The 23,347-nt window shown below is 42.9% G+C and overlaps 1 protein-coding gene across 1 annotated transcript; it reads left to right on the forward strand.

The window, feature by feature from the left end:
• The first annotated feature begins 7,274 nt into the window (after window positions 1–7,274).
• Window positions 7,275–14,215, forward strand: LOC106577302 (muscarinic acetylcholine receptor M3). The gene is made up of 3 exons (XM_045711638.2): window positions 7,275–7,423; window positions 7,735–7,804; window positions 8,241–14,215. Exons 1-3 carry the CDS (start codon window positions 7,301–7,303, stop codon window positions 9,776–9,778), a joined length of 1,731 nt encoding a protein of 576 aa, XP_045567594.2. The 5' UTR covers window positions 7,275–7,300; the 3' UTR covers window positions 9,779–14,215.
• Window positions 14,216–23,347: the final 9,132 nt, after the last annotated feature.

Genomic DNA, 23,347 nt, shown 5'->3' on the forward strand with positions numbered 1-23,347 from the left:
GCAGTCGTGGGTGAACAGTGAGTACAGAAGGGGACTGAGCACGCACCCCTGAGGGGCTCCAGTGTTGAGGATCAGCATGGCAGATGTGTTGCTACCTACCTTTACCACCTGGGGGCAGCCCATCAGGACGTCCAGGATCCAGTTGCAGAGGGAAGTGTTTAGTCCCAGGGTCCTTAGCTTATTGATGAGCTTTGAGGGCACTATGGTGTTGAACACTGAGCTGTAGTCAATGAATAGCATTCTCGCGTAGGTGTTCCTTTTGTCCAGGTGGGAAAGCACTTCATGGCTACGGATGTGAGTGCTACGGATCTGTAGTCATTTAGGCAGGTTACCTTAGTGTTCTTGGACACAGGCACTATGGTGGTCTGCTTGAAACATGTTGGTATTACAGACTCAAACAGGGAGAGGTTGAAAATGTCAGTGAAGACACTTGCCAGTTGGTCAGCACATGCCCGGAGCACACATCCTGGTAATCCATCTGGCCCAGCGGCCTTGTGAATTTTGACCTGTTTAAAGGTCTTACTCACGTCAGCTACGGAGAGCGTGATCACACAGTCATCTGGAACAGCTTGTGCTCTCATGCATGCCTCAGCATTGCTTGCCTCGAAGCGAGCATAGAAGTGATTTAGCTCGTCTGGTAGGCTCGTGTCACTGGGCAGCTCGTGGCTGTGCTTCCCTTTGTAGTCTGTAATAGTTTCCAAGCCCTGCCACATCCGACGAGCGTCGGAGCCGGTGTAGTACGATTCAATCTTAGTCCTGTATTGAAGCTTTGCCTGTTTGATGGTTTGTTGGAGGGCATAACGGGATTTCTCATAAGCTTCCGGGTTAGAGTCCCGCACCTTGATAGCGGCAGCTCTACCCTTTAGCTCAGTGTGAATGTTGCCTGTAATCAATGGCTTCTGGTTGGGATATGTACTGTGGCAAAGAAGGGGGTCGAGTGATAAATGGCAGATATGTGAGGGCAGAACTAATAAACGGGCTCTGCCCGATCACTAAAATGGCCACCCCGATCAGAACTACAGATCACAAAATGGCCGACTGCCAAAACTACAATTCCCAGAAGCAAGGGGAACCCTCAGAAGGTGGAGCCGACCCACAGATAAAAGGTCAAGAAAAACCAGGAAGAGAGAGAGAGGGCGGGAAGGATCTATGAACCATAGAGAAAGAGACAATCTACATTGGCTGGATTTACCGTGTACGAGCTGGACTGTTTTGGACTTACCTGTTGGCGTTTAGACCTGGACCTACCGAGAACCAGATTTGTGTACCGAACCCTGCTATCCTTGACCTTACCTGTGGCCTGGGTGGACCAGGACAGCGAAACAAACACACAGGTACTGTCATGTTCGAAAGAACTTTCATTCTGGGCTGACTTTGGTGACAGTTTCCCACTTAATTTGTGACAAACGCTCCTAACTTTGAAGAGGTTTGCCACAGTACGTACGGTCACTGTGAGGACGACGTCATTGACACACTTATTGATGAAGCCGGTGACTGAAGTGATATACTCCTCAATGCCATTGGATGAATCCCGGAACATATTTTAGTCTGTGCTCTCAAAACTGTTGGTTTGCGTAGCATTCGCTTCATCTGACCACTTTCGTATTGATCGAGTCACTGGCACTCCCTGCTTTAGTTTTTGCTTGTAAGCAGGAATCAGGAGGATATAATTATGGTCAGATTTGCCAAATGGATGGCGATTTAGTTGAGGTTTAGGGTTTAGTGAATGATTTGTCCCAAATACAATGCTTTTAGTTTTTGAAATATTTAGGACTAACTTATTCCTTGCCACCCATTCTGAAACTATCTGCAGCTCTTTGTTAAGTGTTGCAGTCATTTCACTTGCTGTGGTAGCTGATGTGTATAATATTAAGTCATCAGCATACATAGACACACTGGCATTACTCAAGGCCAGTGGCAGGTCATTAGTAAAGATTGAAAAGTAAAGGGGCCTGGACAGCTACCCTGGGGAATGCCAGACTCTACCTGGACAGACTGGGGGCCTAGACAGCTGCCCTGGGGAATGCCAGACTCTACCTGGACAGACTGGGGGCCTAGACAGCTGCCCTGGGGAATGCCAGGCTCTACCTGGATTATGTTGGAGAGGCTTCCATTAACCTCTCTAGGCTAGGCGGGACGAATTCGTCCCACCTACGTAACAGCCACTGCTATCCTGTGGCGCGATTTTCAAAACCTTAAAAATCCTATTACTTCAATTTCTCAAACATGAGACTATTTTACAGCCATTTAAAGATAAGACTCTCGTTAATCTAACCACACTGTCCGATTTCAAAAAGGCTTTACAACGAAAGCAAAACATTAGATTATGTCAGCAGAGTACCAAGCCAGAAATAATCAGACACCCATTTTTCAAGCCAGCATATAATGTCACCAAAACCCAGAAGACAGCTAAATGCAGCACTCACCTTTGATGATCTTCATCAGATGACAACCCTAGGACATTATGTTATACAATACATGCATGTTTTGTTCAATCAAGTTCATATTTATATCAAAAACCAGCTTTTTACATTAGCATGTGACGTTCAGAACTAGCATACGGGGAATTCGCTAACATTTTACTAAATTACTCACGATAAACGTTCACAAAAAGCATAACAATTATTTTAAGAATTATAGATACAGACCTCCTCTATGCACTCGATATGTCCGATTTTAAAATAGCTTTTTGGTGAAAGCACATTTTGCAATATTCTAAGTACATAGCCCAGGCATCACGGGCTCGCTATTTAGACACCCGGCAAGTTTAGCACTCACCATAATCATATTTACTATTATAAAAATTTCATTACCTTTTGTTGTCTTCGTCAGAATACACACCCAGGACAGCTACTTCAATAACAAATGTTGGTTTGGTCCAAAATAATCCATCGTTATATCCGAATAGCGGCGTTTTGTTCGTGCGTTCCAGACACTATCCGAAATAGTAAAGAAGTGTCACGCGCTTGGCGCAATTCGTGACAATAAAATTCTAAGTATTCCATTACCGTACTTCGAAGCATGTCAACCGCTGTTTAAAATCAATTTTTACGACATTTTTCTCGTAGAAAAGCGATAATATTCCGACAGGGAATCTCCTTTTCGGCAAACAGAGGAAAAAATCCCAAAGGCGGGGGCGGTCGGGGTCACGCGCATAAGCTAGTGTCTCTTGATCGGCCACTTGAGAAAGGCGATAATGTGTTTCAGCCTGGGGCTGGAATGACGACATTCTGTTTTTTCCCGGGCTCTGAGCGCCTATGGATGACGTGGGAAGTGTCACGTTAGAGCAGAGATCCTTAGTAAATGATAGAGATGGAAAAGAAGTTCAACAAATGGTCAGACAGGCCACTTCCTGTAAAGGAATCTCTCAGGTTTTGACCTGCCATTTGAGTTCTGTTATACTCACAGACACCATTCAAACAGTTTTAGAAAATGTAGGGTGTTTTCTATCCATATGTAATAAGTATATGCATATTCTAGTTACTGAGTAGGAGTGGTAACCAGATTAAATCGGGTATGTTTTTTATCCAGCCGTGTCAATGCTGCCCCCTAGCCCTAACAGGTTAAAGAACACCCTCTATGCAATACAAAATAATATACAGTGAGTGTACAAAACATTGGGAACATTTTCCTAATATTGAATTGCACCCCCTTTTGCCCTCAGAACAGCCTAAATTTGTCGGGGCATGAACTCTACAAGGTGTTGAAAGTGTTCCACAGGGATGCTGGCCCATGTTAACTCCATTGCTTCCCACAGTTGTGTCAAGTTGTCTGGATGTCCTTTGGGTGGTGGACAATTCTTGATACACACAGGAAACTGTTGAGCATGAAAAACCCAGTAGCGTTGCACCTATTACCCGTTCAAAGGCACTTAAATCTTTTGTCTTGCCCATGTGCCATTTAGAGGGTGAAATCTTCAATTGTCTCAAGGCTTAATAATCCTTCTTTAATCTGTCTCCTCCTCTTCATCCACACTGATTGAAGTTGATTTAGCCTCGCAGGCATTTCCGCTAGCGACCCACCTCGACAACATCCGGTGAAATTGCAGAGCACTTTTTGCAGAGCAAATTCAAAATACAGAAATAGTCATAATAAACATTCACAAAAAATACAAGTTTTATACATCGTTTTAAAGATTAACTTCTTGTTAATCCAGTTGCTTTGTCAGATTTCAAAAAAGGCTTTACGGCGAAAGCATACCATACGATTATCTGAGGACAGCGCCCCGCTTACAAAAGCATACAAACATTTTCCAACCAAGTAGAGGAGTTACGAAAGTCAGAAATACCGATAAAATTAATCACTCACCTTTGAAGATCTTCATCTGGTTGCAGTCACAAGAGTCCCAACTACACATGAAATGTTTGTTTTGTTTGATAAAGTCCCTCTTTATATCCCAAAAACTTGGGATATAATTGTTGTGTTCAGTAATCCACTGGCTCAAAGGCGGTCAAAACATGCAGACGAATACATCCTAATAGTACCGGTAAAGTTTGTTGAAACATGTCAAACGATGTTTAGAATTAATCCACGGGTTGTCAATTGTCTAAATAATCGATAATATTTCAACCGGACAATAGCGTATTCAATAGAAAGGAAAAACAACGAAGGGAGCGCAGTCCACTGACAGAAAGGTCTCATTCTTCTTCATTTTTCAGAAAACAAGCCTGAAACAATGTCTAAAAACTGTTGACATCTAGTGGAAGCCATATGAACTGCAATCGGGGTCCTAACCCATTACATAGTCAATAGGCATTCAATTGAAAACTACCCACATCAAATAAATCCCACTTCCTGGATGGATTTTCCTCAGGTTTTCACCTGCCATATCAGTTCTGTTATACTCACAGACATTATTGTAACAGTTTTGGAAACTGTAGAGTGTTTTCTATCCAAATCTCCTAATTACAGTGCCTTGCGAAAGTATTCGGCCCCCTTGAACTTTTCGACCTTTTGCCACATTTCCGGCTTCAAACATAAAGATATAAAACTGTAATTTTTTGTGAAGAATCAACAACAAGTGGGACACAATCATGAAGTGGAACGAAATTTATTGGATATTTCAAAAAAAATCAACAAATAAAAAACTGAAAAATTGGGCGTGCAAAATTATTCAGCCCCCTTAAGTTAATACTTTGTAGCGCCACCTTTTGCTGCGATTACAGCTGTAAGTCGCTTGGGGTATGTCTCTATCAGTTTTGCACATCGAGAGACTGACATTTTTGCCCATTCCTCCTTGCAAAACAGCTCGAGCTCAGTGAGGTTGGATGGAGAGCGTTTGTGAACAGCAGTTTTCAGTTCTTTCCACAGATTCTCGATTGGATTCAGGTCTGGACTTTGACTTGGCCATTCAAACACCTGGATATGTTTATTTGTGAACCATTCCATTGTAGATTTTGCTATATGTTTTGGATCATTGTCTTGTTGGAAGACAAATCTTCGTCCCAGTCTCAGGTCTTTTGCAGACTCCATCAGGTTTTCTTCCAGAATGGTCCTGTATTTGGCTCCATCCATCTTCCCATCACTTTTAACCATCTTCCCTGCCCCTGCTGAAGAAAAGCAGGCCCAAACCATGATGCTGCCACCACCATGTTTCACAGTGGGGATGGTGTGTTCAGGGTGATGAGCGGTGTTGCTTTTACACCAAACATAACGTTTTGCATTGTTGCCAAAAAGTTCGATTTTGGTTTCATCTGACCAGAGCACCTTCTTCCACATGTTTGGTGTGTCTCCCAGGTGGCTAGTGGCAAAGTTTAAATGACACTTTTTATGGATATCTTTAAGAAATGGCTTTCTTCTTGCCACTCTTCCATAAAGGCCAGATTTGTGCAGTATACGACTGATTGTTGTCCTATGGACAGAGTCTCCCACCTCAGCTGTAGATCTCTGCAGTTCATCCAGAGTGATCATGGGCCTCTTGGCTGCATCTCTGATCAGTCTTCTCCTTGTATGAGCTGAAAGTTTAGAGGGACGGCCGGGTCTTCGTAGATTTGCAGTGGTCTGATACTCCTTCCATTTCAATATTATCGCTTGCACAGTGCTCCTTGGGATGTTTAAAGCTTGGGAAATCTTTTTGTATCCAAATCCGGCTTTAAACTTCTCCACAACAGTATCTCGGACCTGCCTGGTGTGTTCCTTGTTCTTCATGATACTCTCTGCGCTTTAAACGGACCTCTGAGACTATCACAGAGCAGGTGCATTTATACGGAGACTTGATTACACACAGGTGGATTCTATTTATCATCATTAGTCATTTAGGTCAACATTGGATCATTCAGAGATCCTCACTGAACTTCTGGAGAGAGTTTGCTGCACTGAAAGTAAAGGGGCTGAATAATTTTGCACGGCCAATTTTTCAGTTTTTTATTTGTTAAAAAAGTTTGAAATATCCAATAAATTTCGTTCCACTTCATAATTGTGTCCCACTTGTTGTTGATTCTTCACAAAAAATTACAGTTTTATATCTTTATGTTTGAAGCCTGAAATGTGGCAAAAGGTCGAAAAGTTCAAGGGGGCCGAATACTTTCGCAAGGCACTGTATATGCATATCCTAGCTTCTGGGCCTGAGTAACAGGCCATTTACTTTAAGCACGCTTCTCATCCAGACGTCGAAATACTGCCCCCAAGCCATAAGAAGTGGCATCAATAAGGGGTCAAAGCTTTCACCCGAATTTACCTGGTCAGTCTATGCCATGGAAAGAGCAGGTGTTCTTTAATGTTTCGTACACTCAGAACATATGACTTTATTAAGCTAAAAACAAATTGTCTTTTTCTCTCCCAGGTGTCTTCAGAATATGCCCTCAGGACGGCAGCACTATGACCTTGAACCTGAACTCGTCCAGCTCTTCCCCCTCTGTAGACCCCAGTATGTACCTGAACAACAGCTCCCCAGGGTTGAGGGTCTATGCCGACAACGACATCCTGGGCCTTGTGCTGGACAACGACTCCATTACCAGGGACCTCACCAACCTGACCAGGTTAGAGGGTTAGAAACCGAATCCCAGAGGTGACTCTCTGAAGGGAATTTGTAGGGAGTGAGCCGGGAAAACTGGATGAGTTTCTGGAATTCATTATCCTTGATACCATCTCCTGCCTGTTGTGCCCTTGAGCAAGGGACTTAACCTCTAAACTGCTCCAGGCGTGTTGCACTGTGGCTGAGCCATTCCTACAACCTCTCCTTGGGTGTCTGTTCATCTCGGGAGGGTTAGGATAAAGGAAATACATTTCAGTTTCAGTGTTACAATGTAATCATCTTGTTCTTCTTCGATCCAGCCTGTCCAACGCCTCCCTCCTTGATCCCATGGTGACCTATGACCCTCTGGGAGGTCACACCATCTGGCAGGTCATCCTGATCGTGTTCCTCACCGGGTCTCTGTCTCTGGTCACCGTCGTGGGAAACATCCTGGTGCTCATCTCCTTCAAGGTAGATTGTAGGCCTAGACTAACGTTACATTGTATTATGACTGCTTGTAGTTGTTTAAGTAGGCTTGTCCGAGCCAGAATGGCCCACAGGGCATGAGCCTATCTCCTGTTTCTGTAGCGCGAGGTAGCTTGATGGCATGTGTATTATCGCAGGTCGTAATTATTGCAGGGGCGTACAGTACGTGCCTCAAAACTCTTACTGAATGGTCCACAACATTGTTTTTAACAGCGTTCAACATCATATGTCCAGTTAATTGATATTATACTGTGAAGTGACAGTTTAATAATGAATGTTTCTCTTCTCTCTTCCAGGTGAACAAGCAGCTGAAGACGGTCAATAACTACTATCTCCTCAGTCTGGCCTTCGCTGACCTCATCATCGGTATTTTAATTGTACTTCCTGTTTTCATACGTGTGTATAGATGATGTAATGTATCACAGCTGATATTTAATGATATATTGTACTATGATTGCCTACAGTGTCTCACAAATGTGTAATATGTATTAGTCAGTTACTGTAATATCAAATGTGTAATATATATATATATATATATATATATATATATATATATATATATATATATATTAGTCAGTTACTGTAATATCAAATATGTAATATATATAGTCAGTTACTGTCATTTCAAATGTGTATTATATATAGTCAGTTACTGTAATATCAAATGTGTATTATATATAGTCAGTTACTGTAATATCAAATGTGTAATATGTATTAGTCAGTTACTGTAATATCAGTGTAATATGTATTGTCAGTTACTGTAATATCAGAGTGAAACTAAAATACAGTGTTCTAATTCTAGGAACTCTTTCCATGAACCTCTACACTACCTACATTATCATGGACCAATGGGCTTTAGGGAACTGGGCGTGCGACCTGTGGTTGGCTATCGACTACGTGGCGAGCAACGCCTCCGTCATGAACCTGCTAGTCATCAGCTTCGACCGCTACTTCTCCATAACTCGACCTCTAACTTACCGGGCCAAGAGGACCACCAAGAGAGCTCTGACTATGATCAGCATGGCCTGGTCCGTGTCCTTCGTCCTGTGGGCCCCGGCTATACTCTTCTGGCAGTATATCGTAGGGGAGCGCACCGTACCGCCTGGAGAATGCTTCATCCAGTTTCTCTCAGAGCCTATTATCACATTCTGCACGGCCATCGCTGCCTTCTACCTGCCGGTCACCATCATGACGGTTCTCTACTGGAGGATCTACAGAGAGACAGAGAACAGGCAGAAAGACCTGGCGGGGTTGAGGGGGTCGGGGGCAGGGAACAAGGCGGGCCAGGGGGGTAGCCAGAAGGAAGAGGAGGAGAAGAAGAAGGAGGCCCAGGAAGAGGAGGCTCCCATGGTGCCCAAGACAGGAAGCTCCAGGAGCTGCAGCAGTTACGAGCTTAACCAGGCCGGTCAGAAAGGCTCTGGAGCCAAGAAGACCAGAAGACGCTTCCGGTTCTGGCCGCTGACTAGGTGGTCCAAGAAGAAGGCAAGCACAGTGGGAGGAGAGCCGGAACACAGCAGCTCCGATAGCTGGAACAACAACGATGGAGGCGGGGCCTCCATGGACCAATCAGACTCTGAGGACGAAGAGGGGGCGACGGAGTCAAGCCGAGGTATCTATTCCATCGTGGTCAACCTGCCGGGGATAAACTCCGCCCCTGGCAACAACCCTAACAACAACCCCCAGCTGACATCTCCTGAGGACCAGGATGCTACGAAGGACCCTCTCCGGCCACCAGGGGCCGATAATAATGACAAAAAGACATCCTCTAATACCAGAAGGGAGAAAGACAAGGAAGACAACAGCTACCACCAACGCTCCTTCTCTAAAACCCCCGTCACTTCCTCGTCTTCCATCCAGACCTCCACCAGGAGCCACCAAACAGGGGATGTGTCCTCCACCTCTAAGTCCCCCTCCTCAGGCCCCTCGGCCCCCATCTCCCTGAAGGATGCAGCCATGGCCAAGCGCTTCGCCTCCAAAGCCAAGACTCAGATCACCAAACGTAAGAAACAGAGTGTAGTCAAGGAGAAGAAAGAGAAGAAGGCCGCCCAGACTCTCAGTGCCATCTTGTTGGCTTTCATCATAACCTGGACTCCCTATAACATTATGGTGTTGGTCAACACCTTCTGTACTGACTGCATCCCTGAAGCTCTGTGGGCTCTGGGCTACTGGCTGTGCTACGTCAACAGCACCATCAACCCCATGTGTTACGCCATGTGCAACCTCACCTTCAGGAATACCTTCAAGATGATTCTGCTCTGCCGCTGGCAGGACATCAACAAACGCAACAAGCCTCAGTTCCAGCAGAGGCAGACAGTCGCCTTTCGCAAGAAGGAACCCTAACAGGTTTGATATACTGGGGCCCTGGGTCAGCTGTAGGACTCTGTCGGTACTGCCTCTCTGGGATTGTTTAACAGGATAGTTGGCCAAGGGAGATGGACTGTACTTTACAAGCCTTTCTCAACGATGAAGAGATTACATAATAATACAAAGAAAAATGGTAACACGACAAATAAAATACACAATTATTTTCAATTATCTCTGCATCTCTTCCAACTATTTACATTTTCTTCACAACTGACACACCAGTTTGGTGCCAAAACATTGACAACAAAGACATATTGACAACAAAGACATATTGACGTAGTAAAATCATTAAAAACTGTCTACAAAAACAAAGGATATTTCATGCTGAATCTATCACATTTAACAGCAATGGTTTTCACCAACTTGATGGTTTATATTTAGAATAATGTTTTACAGCTTTGTCATTCTATTTTATATTTTGAAATCATATATGTTGAATATGTGATAAGGCCACACAGATGACCAGGGATATTTATACATGGAGGGAAGGGGAGATTTGATGTTTAGGGCACCTAAACCCAATGGAATATGTATTTTACATTTTAGTCATTTAGCAGACGCTCTTATCCAGAGCGACTTACAGTAGTGAATGCATACATTTCATACATTTAATTTCATGCATTTTTTTTGTACTGCCCCCCCCGTGGGAATCAAACCTACAACCCTGGCGTTGCACACACCATGCTGGCGTTGCAAACACCATGCTCTACCAACTGAGCCACAGGGAAGTATTTATGACATATAAAAGGGCTGTCAAATGTATGAGAATATCTGTTGTTGTTTCCAAGCCTGGTTTTAACCGAACTGTTGCTATACAGTTACAGAACTTCCACAATCCGACGAAACACGGTTACAGAACATCCACAATCCTACAGAACACGGTTACAGAACTTCCACAATCCGACAGAACACGGTTACAGAACTTCAACAATCCTACAGAACACGGTTACAGAACTTCTACAATCCGACAGAACACGGTTACAGAACTTCAACAATCCTACAGAACATGGTTACAGAACTTCAACAATCCTACAGAACACGGTTACAGAACTTCCACAATCCGACAGAACACGGTTACAGAACTTCCACAATCCGACAGAACACGGTTACAGAACTTCCACAATCCTACAGAACACGGTTACAGAACTTCAACAATCCTACAGAACATGGTTACAGAACTTCAACAATCCTACAGAACACGGTTACAGAACTTCCACAATCCTACAGAACACGGTTACAGAACTTCCACAATCCGACAGAACACGGTTACAGAACTTGAACAATCCTACAGACCACGGTTACAGAACTTCAACAATCCTACAGAACACGGTTACAGAACTTCCACAATCCTACAGAACACGGTTGCTTTTCCAGTTGGCAGATAGATACAATTAGGTGAATCAGTGGACATGTAAAGCTGCAGTACTTTGTAAAGTTGCAGTATTTTGTAAAGCTGCAGTACTTTGTAAAGATGCATTACTTTCATGTAAAGTTGCAGTACTTTAATGTAAACCTGCAGTACTTTGTAAAGGTGCAATACTTCCATGTAAAGATGCAGTACTTTGTTAAGCTGCAGTACTTTCATGTAAATCTGCAGTACTTTCATGTAAATATGAAGTACTTTCATGTAAAATCTGCAGTACTTTCATGTGAATCTGCAATCTGCAGTATTTTCATGTAAATCTGCAGTACTTTCATGTAAATCTGCAGTACTTTCATGTAAATCTGCAGTACTTTCATGTAAAATCTGCAGTACTTTCATGTAAAATCTGCAGTATTTTCATGTAAATCTGCAGTACTTTCATGTAAATCTGCAGTACTTTCCAAGTGCTACTCTACTCTTTGATTCTACCCAACGAGTTCTGGTGAGAAGTGACCTAATTACTGAGCCAGTAACCTTTTTCATCCCATGTTATTTAATGTGTTTGGCTAATATTCTGTGTGGTCGCCGTTGATGATTTTAACAATGTGTCAGTTGACCATTGTGGTGGTTGTAATCGTTGCTCAAAGTGAGACAGTGTTGTTAAATACGGTTGCAAAAATTACCGGTAACTTTCTAAGAATTCTCAGGTTTCCCCCCCCACCCCCCCCAAAAAAAATCCTGGTAGGAAGACTCCTGGAAACAGGATGGAATGCTGGAATCCTTCATTTGGGATTTCTGGAAAAACCTGGGAATTTGAGGGAAAGGTACTGTAATTTTGCATCTCTAGTTGTAAAGCACAGGGCTGGTGTACAAGCTGCTTATATGATCTAAAAAATAACTGTGTGATTATGAGGTGATATTTTCATAGTGACTGTGTGGATTCTTTAAATTGACGTTTATGTACAGTATGATACAGTTCTACGCTTATTTAAAATTATTGTTATATCTTTTCTATAAAAATAGTGTGTCCCCGGGTCTAAAATGTACACATGTAAACGATGATGGGACAAGTTAAATTGCAATAAAGTAAAATGTATGTAATTAAATCTATGTTTTACCATTGAGACATATTGACAACAACAAAAAATGTGATATCCACAGGTCATTCTGATGAGTTTTTCATACAAGTCATATACCATAAATAAGGTAATATGTCTATGACTATAATGGTTACTAGCTATGAAACAAGTGGATCTGAGGTGAGATGTTGTCAGTGGTTGACTTAGATAGGAGCTCACTGAGAATCGACACCTCAAATGTTATTCTGCTCGAGTTCCTCTTATAGAATATTTTCTCAAAAGTATTGCAGATTTCCAACACCTAAATATAAAACAGTACCAACACTCAAAAATGAATATTTCAGGCACCTATTTCAGTCTAAGTGTTTCCCATCTTTTTTTCCTATAGACAGTTTCCAGGTGGAGAATGTCAGTAACCCAACAGCGCCACCCAGTGGCATAAATGTAGTATAACTAGTACTGAATGGTTGGTTGGACTCAAACTCAGCATGTCCGGTATCTTATCTGTGTACCAGCTGGTTACTGTACTTGAAGTGGTACTGTATACATTTTAGGAGTAACTCATGTCACTTAATTAGCCTGATACCCAGACCTGTTTTGTTTTGTTTTGTTGCTATCATTCCACACCCTTTACTCCGTGGAACGATAAGACTCGTACAGACCGGTATCCAGGCAACCGACAGACCGGTATCCAGGCAACCGACAGACCGGTATCCAGGCAACCACTTAATAACGTGGTGCAGAAAACACTCGTAGTTACGTTTTTGTCTGTTCGCTGATGTGTTGCTGGTTGTCGAGAGGACAGTTTTGTTGACAATGATGACTTTCATGGATTTCACTAGTTGACCAGGACACACAATGAGTTGACCAGAACACACAATGAGTTGACCAGGACACACCAGGACACACAATGAGTTGACCAGAACACACAATGAGTTGACCAGGATACACCAGGACACACAATGAGTTGACCAGGACACACCAGGACACACAATGAGTTGACCAGGATACACAATGAGTTGACCAGGATACACAATGAGTTGACCAGGACACACAATGAGTTGACCAGAACACACAATGAGTTGACCAGGATACACAATAAGTTGACCAGGACACACAATGAGTTGACCAGGGCATTTACATTTTAGTCATTTAGCAGACGCTCTTATCCAGAGCGACTTACAGTAGTGAATGCATACATTTCATTAAAAAAAAAAAAATTCTCCGTACTGGTCCCCCGTGGGAATCGAACCCACAACCCTGGCGTTGCAAACACCATGCTCTACCAACTGAGCCACACGGGACCAGGGCACACAATGAGTTGACCAGGACACACAATGAGTTGACCAGGACACACAATGAGTTGACCAGGACACATAATGAGTTGACCAGGTCACACAAGGAGTTGACCAGGACACAATGAGTTGACCAGGATACACAATGAGTTGACCAGGACACACAATGAGTTGACCAGGACACACAATGTTGGATTTTATTTTAAGACGTTTTAAGGAGTGTTCTAGTTTTAAAATACACATTTTTGACACAAGAATTATATAATATATTTGATTTAATCACACCATGTATGGAATTATGGACAGATTAATTTAGATTGTTGGTTGTTTAACATGATATGTGATCCGATCAACAGAAGGACAAGTCATTTACTAAGTGTTTTATAAATACACTTTTTTTTCTGTGTGTTATTTACATTTTTATAATGATATGATTGACTTGTGGTACTAAAGCCATACAATCGTATGCTTGTAATATTTTCTAAGAGATGTTTCATTTGAACATTTGTTTGTTTGTTTGTTACTACCACCTGATTGACACAAACTACATGTTCAGTTATGAGGATGTGATGAGTTTCTATTTTTTTGTTCCCAGTAAAACACTTCCGAAAACATTCATGTTAATGACAAATCATTTGAAGGATTTTTTAAATTTTTTATTTTTTAAATGTGTCATTTTATAGGGGAATAAAGTTTCATACTGTGTTTCAGTGTCCGGTCACTGATTGTTGTTGTCACACACACACACACACACACACACACACACACACACACACACACACACACACACACACACACACACCACACACACACACACACACACACACACACACACATTAGTAACACCTTCCTTCAGAACATCCTTAATTTGTCAGGACATGGACTCTACAAGGTGTCGAAAGCGTTCCACAGGGGATGCTGGACCATGTTGACTCCAATGCTTCCCACAGATTTGTCAAATTGGCTGGATGTCCTTTGGGTGGTGGACCGTTCTGGATACACACAGGAAACTATTGAGCGTAAAAAAAAATCCAGCAGCGTTGCAGTTCTTGACACAAACCGGTGCGCCTGTCACCTACTACCATACCCCGTTCAAAGACACTTAAATATTTTGTCTTGACCGTTCACCCTCTGAATGGCACACATACAATATCAAAGTCTCAATTGTCTCAAGGCTTAAAAATACTTCTTTAACCTGTCTCCCCCCTTCATCTACACTGATTGAAGTGAGAGCATAGCTTTCACCTGGATTCACCTGGTCTAGTAGATGTCATGGTAAGAACATGTTTTGTCAAGTCAGTGTATAGTGGGTAAGTAATAGCAGGTATAAAGTATAGACCAGCTTTTTTTTATATAATGGAGGGTAAAGGGAGTCTCCTGTTCATTTCCTTATTAAACCATTACCATCGTCATGTTTATATACACTGCTCAAAAAAATAAAGGGAACACTTAAACAACACAATGTAACTCCAAGTCAATCACACTTCTGTGAAATCAAACTGTCCACTTAGGAAGCAACACTGATTGACAATAAATTTCACATGCTGTTGTGCAAATGGTATAGACAACAGGTGGAAATTATAGGCAATTAGCAAGACACCCCCAATGAAGGAGTGGTTCTGCAGGTGGGGACCACAGACCACTTATCAGTTCCTATGCTTCCTGGCTGATGTTTTGGTCACTTTTGAATGCTGGCGGTGCTTTCACTCTAGTGGTAGCATGAGACGGAGTCTACAACCCACACAAGTGGCTCAGGTAGTGCAGCTCATCCAGGATGGCAGATCAATGCGAGCTATGGCAAGAAGGTTTGCTGTGTTTGTCAGCGTAGTGTCCAGAGCATGGAGGCGCTACCAGGAGATAGGCCAGTACATCAGGAGACGTGGAGGAGGCCGTAGGAGGGCAACATCCCAGCAGCAGGACCGCTACCTCCGCCTTTGTGCAAGGAGGAGCAGGAGAAGCACTGCCAGAGCCCTGCAAAATGACCTCCAGCAGGCCACAAATGTGCATGTGTCTGCTCGAACGGTCAGAAACAGACTCCATGAGGGTGGTATGAGGGCCCGACATCCACAGGTGGAGGTTGTGCTTACAGCCCAACACCGTGCAGGACGTTTGGCATTTGCCAGAGAACACCAAGATTGGCAAATTCGCCACTGGCGCCCTGTGCTCTTCACAGATGAAAGCAGGTTCACACTGAGCACGTGACAGACGTGACAGAGTCTGGAGACGCCGTGGAGAACGTTCTGCTGCCTGCAACATCCTCCAGCATGACCAGTTTGGCGGTGGGTCAGTCATGGTGTGGGGTGGCATTTCTTTGGGGGGCCACACAGCACTCCATGTGCTCGCCAGAGGTAGCCTGACTGCTATTAGGCACCGAGATGAGATCCTCAGACCCCTTGTGAGACCATATGCTGGTGCGGTTGGCCCTGGGTTCCTCTTAATGCAAGACAATGCTAGACCTCATGTGGCTGGAGTGTGTCAGCAGTTCCTGCAAGAGGAAGGCATTGATGCTATGGACTGGCCCACCCGTTCCCCAGACCTGAATCCAATTGAGCACATCTGGGACATCATGTCTCGCTCCATCCACCAATGCCACGTTGCACCACAGACTGTCCAGGAGTTGGCGGATGCTTTAGTCCAGGTCTGGGAGGAGATCCCTCAGGAGACCATCCGCCACCTCATCAGGAGCATGCCCAGGCGTTGTATGGAGGTCATACAGGCACGTGGGGGCCACACACACTACTGAGCCTCATTTTGACTTGTTTTAAGGACATTACATCAAAGTTGGATCAGCCTGTAGTGTGGTTTTCCACTTTAATTTTGAGTGTGACTACAAATCCAGACCTCCATGGGTTGATAAATTGTATTTCCATTGATTATTTTTGTGTGATTTTGTTGTCAGCACATTCAACTATGTAAAGAAAAAAGTATTTAATAAGATTGTTTCTTTCATTCAGATCTAGGATGTGTTGTTTAAGTGTTCCCTTTATTTTTTTGAGCAGTATATTATGATTGTTTGTGTTTGACATAGGAACACGATCTAGCTCGATAAGCCAAAAATGACGCTCCCCTGGCCATTAAGCTTAGGTGTTTTCTATAAATCCCCCACTAGGTGTCACTATTGTATTTGTTATAGATGTCTGTATAACGTTATAGCTCTCTAGACTTAGTAGTTCATTAGTGTAGTAAATTTACTTCAGTTTTCTAGTCATTCTTTTTTTTCCAAATAGTGTCAAATGCCAAAGTTGTGATCGGATTTGACTATGTGATGGGAGGTCAGAGGAAAAATCAAAACGTCGCTCAGGGAATTGACACCTGTTAGAAATGAACTGGCTGATTGAATGTGCGCGTCTTTCAGTGGACTGTGGTGGCTGCGTGTTTAGCGGTGAACGGTAACTTCACGGAGACAACATGATGTGAGTAATGGCGGAATTTACTAGGGAAATATTAGTTTTTATTTTTCTTCCCCGGCACATGTTCATTAAACCAATAACTTTCCCCGTGTTCTTCACATTGATTGACACCAACACAACATGCGGTAAATTGGTAGCAATCTGGCTGAATTGTCTCAGAGCGACATTAAGTTGCAATTAGGAAACAGCGTCTAAATTCTACACCTCCGCTATGGAGCTGCTGTCACTTCCAGAAGTATTAACTTAAACTGGAACTTCCTAGCCTGTTAAAACGGTTATTGGTGATCTGAACATTTGCAGTCAGTCCATTTGTTTTAATGTGAGTTTCAGGAAAGGTTCGTTTTTGTTTGTAAGTAATTGATGGTACTATTTGTGCCCGGGGCGCGATTCGCTTGGGGACGCGAGTCGAAGCGGATCGGGTTGAACGTTATCGCACACCGTTGTACCTGTCTAAATAAAGAAGAATATAGTCAGAAACATAATGTTGAAATGTAGAATGTTATGCTGAATGCAGTGAGTTGTCCTGAATGACACACAACCACTTTATTTTAACCTTTATTTAACTTGGCAAGTCAGTTAACAAATTATTTATGACGGCCTACCGGGGAACAGTGGGTTAACTGCCTTGTTCAGGGGGCAGAACGACAGATTTTTACCTTTGACCGGTGGAAATCTGTCCTTTGGTGTTTGAGAAAGGACGCCTTTTCAACTTCCTGGAAAATATGTATTTTAAAAATACTTTAAATACCTTTTCATTCAGAAAACCTAAATTGAACATAACTTCAATGTCTGGAAAATACGTATTTTCAACGTCAATTTGCTTAGTGGGACTATTATAGGTTTTCTGGAGCCACTGTTTTGGGCTGTCCAAGAGTGGCAGAACAGTAAGGACCTGCCCTAGGGTGGCAGAACGGTAAGGACCTGCCCTAGGGTGGCAGAACGGTAAGGACCTGCCCTAGGGTGGCAGAACGGTAAGGACCTGCCCTAGGGTGGCAGAACGGTAAGGACCTGCCCTAGGGTGGCAGAACGGTAAGGACCTGCCCTAGGGTGGCAGAACGGTAAGGACCTGCCCTAGGGTGGCAGAACGGTAAGGACCTGCCCTGTGCCATATTAAGTTTGGTGGAGGAGGAATAATGGTCTGGGGCTGTTTTTCATGGTTCGGGCCCCTTAGTTCCAGTGAAGGGAAATGTTAACGATACAGCATACAATGACATTCTAGACAATTCTGTTCTTCCAACTTTGTGGCAACAGTTTGGGGAAGGCCCAAACTGTTTCAGCATGTCAATGCCCCCGTGCACAAAGTGAGGTCCATACAGAAATGGTTTGTCAAGATCGGTGTGGAAGAACTTGCCTGGCCTGCACAGAGCCCTGACCTCAACCCCATCGAACACCCTTTGGGATGAATCAGAACGCCGACTGTGAGCCTAATCACCCCAACATCAGTAACCGACCTCACTAATGCTCTTGTGGCTGAATGGAAGCAAGTCCCCGCAGCAATGTTCCAACATCTAGTGGAAAGACTTCCCAGAAGAGTGGAGGCTGTTATAGCAGCAAGGGGGGACCAACTCCATATTAAAGCCTTCCCAGAAGAGTGGAGGCTGTTATAGCAGCAATGTTCCAACATCTAGTGGAAAGCCTTCCCAGAAGAGTGGAGGCTGTTATAGCAGCAATGTTCCAACATCTAGTGGAAAGCCTTCCCAGAAGAGTGGAGGCTGTTATAGCAGCAATGTTCCAACATCTAATGGAAAGCCTTCCCAGAAGAGAGGAGGCTGTTATAGCAAAGAGAGGACCAACTCCATATGCCCGTGATTCTGGAATGAGATGTTTGACGAGCAGGTGTCCACATGCTGTTGGACATGTAGTGTGTGTAGATATACAGTGCCTTCAGAAAGTATTCGCACCCCTTGAATTTTTCCAAATTTAGGTTTGTTAGGGTCGGATTAAAATGTATTTGTCTTTTTTTTTGGGGGGGGGGGGGGGGTCAACGATCTACATATTCTAATGTTAAAGTAGAAAAATTATAACATTTGTAAAAAATATATATATATAAACTTGATTACGTAAGTATTCAACCTCCTGAGTCGATGCATGTTAGAATCACATTTGGCAACAGCTGTAAGTCTTTCTGGGTAAATCTCTAAGAGCTTTGCACACCTGGATTGTACAATATTTGCCCATTTTATTCTTTAAAAAAATGATTTAACCTCTGTCGAGTTGGTATTTGATCTTTGCTAGACAGCCATTTTCAGGTCTTGCCATAGATTTTCAAGACGATTTAAGTCAAAAGTGTAACCAGGCCACTCAGGAACATTCAATGTCGTCTTGGTAAGCAACTCCAGTGTATAATTGTCCTCCTGTTTTAGCTTATTGCCTGCTGAAAGGTGAATTAGTCTCGCAGTGTTTGGTGGAAAGCAGACTGAACTAGGCTTGCCTCTATTCCGTTATTTTTTTTTATCCTATAACAGTATTTCTGCCGTTTTTTGTTTAATCGCACAAAGTAAAACGTCCTACAGCCTATCCCACCTTGCGCTTCAACACCGCCTGGCTGGGACAGTGCGCACGTATAGAGCTGAGCACAGGCATGACACTTTGTCTAATTTAAGTCTGCCTGAAGAGAGCCTTTTTCCTTGTTTCTTGCCTATTTACATCGTTTTATTCATTGTAAATAAGAATTTGTTCTATAACTGACTTGCCTGGTTAAATAATGGTTATTAAATTAAAAACTGCTAGGGAAGAGAAGACGCGGCTACTAGTCAGACTCAATCTCACCCGCACAAACATGACTGAAATCGCGTTACCCATTAAAGGGGCAGGTGCACATTTTAGTGCATCTGATATTTCGGTTAAAGCTGTAACAGAGTATCGCAGTATGTGTCATAATAACCATAAAACCCAGCGGTCAAACAGGGAAATGTTATTTTTTCCAACCGTTCCTTTTTCCCCAAAGGGGATTTTAGAAACACTTGAATCACTTTAAAATAAGGGCTGTGTTTTGGTTCCTTGTTCCCATAGGGGATTTTAGAAACACTTTAAAATAAGGGCTGTGTTTCTGTTCCTTTTTCCCATAGGGGATTTTAGAAACACTTAAAATAATGGCTGTGTTTCTGTTCCTTTTTCCCATAGGGGATTTTAGAAACACTTAAAATAAGGGCTGTGTTTCGGTTCCTTTTTCCCATAGGGGATTTTAGAAACACTTTTAAAATAAGGGCTGTGTTTCCCGTAGGCTTACCCTGGCGTGACATATTTTAATAACTGTACATCTCTCTCGGCAAGGTAACTTTTTTTTTTATGAATATATTTGCCTGTATTTACCCACCAAAACTGAAATGCTAATTACCTACTAATGTGGCTATGATAAAAAACTACAAATTCCACGATGATCTGGACGAGACTGCCAGCTCAAGCCAAGGGTAAGAATCTCTGGATTTAACTATCTGTTACATGTAGTAATTAATAAATTGGCTACATTCCTTTAAATTGACACAATACCTCTTAGCAAAAGGTGTCAGCTAGAGAGGAAGTGCAGGAGTTTGCAGGGATTTGTAGTTTTGCCTGATGTCTACTTTGATGCTAATTAGCATTTTTGAATCTGAGAGTAAATAGAGACTAATATATTGAGAAGTCATCTTGTCCGAGAGAGATTTACATGGTTATCAAAAATGCCACGCCAGGGTGAGCCTACACGAAATACAGACCTTATTTTAAGTGTTTCTAAAATGATTGGTAGAAAAACTACAAAACCATTTCCCTGTTTGACCGCTAAGGGCTCTTTTTATATAACTTTTTGGCGACCCTACAAAATTCACATAGAAATGTGAGTTATAGATCTTGCAGGAAATCACGCACAGAACGAGCAGTATGGCTGGTGACATTGTCATGCTGGAGGGTCATGTCAGGATGAGCCTGCAGGAAGGGTACCACATGAGGGAGGAGGATGTCTTCCCTGTAACGCACAGCGTTGCGATTGCCTGCAATGACAACAAGCTCAGTCAGATAATGCTGTGACACCCCGCCCCAGACCATGACGGACCCTCCACCTCCAAATCGATCCCGCTCCAGAGTACAGGCCTCGGTGTAACGCTAATTTCTTTGACAATAAATGCAAATCTGACCATCACCCCTGGTGAGACAAAACCGCGATTCATCAGTGAAGAGCACTTTTTGCCAGTCCTGTCTGGTCCAGCGACGGTGGGTTTGTGCCCATATGCAACATTGTTACAAGAGGCCTACAAGCCCTCAGTCCAGCCTCTCTCAGCCTATTGCGGACAGTCTGAGCACTGATGGAGGGATTGTGCATTCCTGGTGTAACTCGGGCAGTTGTTGTTGCCATCCTGTACCTGTCCCACAGGTGTGATGTTCGGATGTTCTGATCCTGTGCAGGTGTTTGTTTTACGTGGTCTGTCACTGCGAGGATGATCAGCTGTCCGTCCTGTCTCCCTGTAGCGCTGTCTTAGGCTTCTCACAGTACGGACATTGCAATTTATTGCCCTGGCCACATCTGCAGTCCTCATGCCTCCTTGCAGCATGCCTAAGGCACGTTCACGCAGATGAGTAGGGACCATGGGCATCTTTCTGTTGGTGTTTTTCAGACTCAGTAGAAAGGCCTCTTTAGTGTCCTAAGTTTTCATAACTGTGACCTTAATTGCCTACCGTCTGTTAGCGTCTTAACGACCATTCCACAGGTGCATGTTCATTAATTGTTTATGGTTCATTGAACAAGCATGGGAAACAGTGTTTAAACCCTTTACAATGAAGATCTGTGAAGTTATTTGTATTTTTATGAATTATCTTTGAAAGACAGGGTCCTGAAAAAGGGACGTTTCTGTTTTTGCCAAGTTTATATGCATAGTCACTTTAACCATATATTCATGTACATACTACCTCAATCAGCCCGACTAACCGGTGCCTGTATTTAGCCTCTCTACTGTATATAGCCTCTCTACTGCTACTCTCTGTTCATCATACCGGCATAGTCACTTTAACCATATCTACATACTACCTCCATCAGCCTGACTAACTGGTGTCTGTATATAGCCTCTCTACTGCTACTCTGTTCATCATACCTGCATAGTCACTTTAACCATATCTACATACTACCTCAATCAGCCCGACTAACCGGTGCCTGTTTTTAGCCTTGCCACTATACAGCCTCGCCACTTGTTTTTCAATGTCTTTTTACTGTTTTGTATTTCTTTACTTATCTATTGTTTACCTAATACCAATTTTTTTACATATAAATCACACTGTTGGTTAGGGCCTGTAAGTAAGCATTTCACTGTAAGGTCTGCACCTGTTGTATTCGGCGCACGTGACAAATAAACCTTGATTATAATGATTCTTCACACTATACTTGCTTGTTTTGTCACAAACTGAAATTAGCCGAACTATTCGAATTGTAGTAACTAGGAAATGGAGGGGCGATTTCTGCATTGTGCAGCTTTGAAAGACACTCGGGTCACAAATGTAATTAAATTAAACAATATACCACGACTTCATACTAATTATACATTTTAGTGTATTGTATGTGCGTCAGCTTTTTGTGTTTTTTGTTGTTTTGTTTGTGTAATTTTAGCGAACAAATTTGTTGGTCAGTAAAATGTGGCTGGTCCATTGAATATCTTATTTTTTAATTATAAAATACTATACACACTACCATTCAAAAGTTTGGGGTCACTTAGACATTTCCTTGTTTTTTGAAAGAAAAGCATTTTTTTTCCATTTTAAAATAACGTCAAATTAATCCGAAATACAGTGTAGACATTGTTAATGTTGTAAATGACTATTGCAGCTGGATTTTTTTTTTAAATGGAATATCTACATAGGCGTACAGAGGCCCATTATCAGCCACCATCAAATGTATTTATATAGCCCTTCTTACATCAGCTGATATGTCAAATTGCTGTACAGAAACCCAGGCCTAAAACCCCAAACAGCAAGCAATGCAGGTGTAGAAGCACGGTGGCTAGGAAAAACTCCCTAGAAAGGCCGAAACCTAGAGAGGAACCAGGCTATGAGGGGAGGCCAGTCCTCTTCTGGCTGTGCCGGGTGGATATTATAACAGAACATGGCCAAGATGTTCAAATGTTCACATATGACCAGCAGGGTCAAATAATAATAATCACAGTGAACAGGTCAGGGTTCCATAGGCAGAACAGTTGAAACTGGAACAGCAGCACGGCCAGGTGGACTGGGGACAACGAGTCATCATGCCAGGTAGTCCAGAGGCATGATCCTAGGGCTCAGGTCCTCCGAGAGAGAGAAAGAATGAAAAAGAGAGAATTAGAGAGAGCGTACTTAAATTCACACAGGACACCGGATAAGACAGAAATACTCCAGATATAACAGACTGACCCTAGCCCCCCTGACACAAACTACTGCAGCATAAATACTGGAGGCTG

The sequence above is a fragment of the Salmo salar genome, chromosome 18 (assembly GCF_965601325.2).
Source record: "Salmo salar chromosome 18, fSalSal1, whole genome shotgun sequence".
Lineage (NCBI taxonomy): Eukaryota > Metazoa > Chordata > Actinopteri > Salmoniformes > Salmonidae > Salmo > Salmo salar.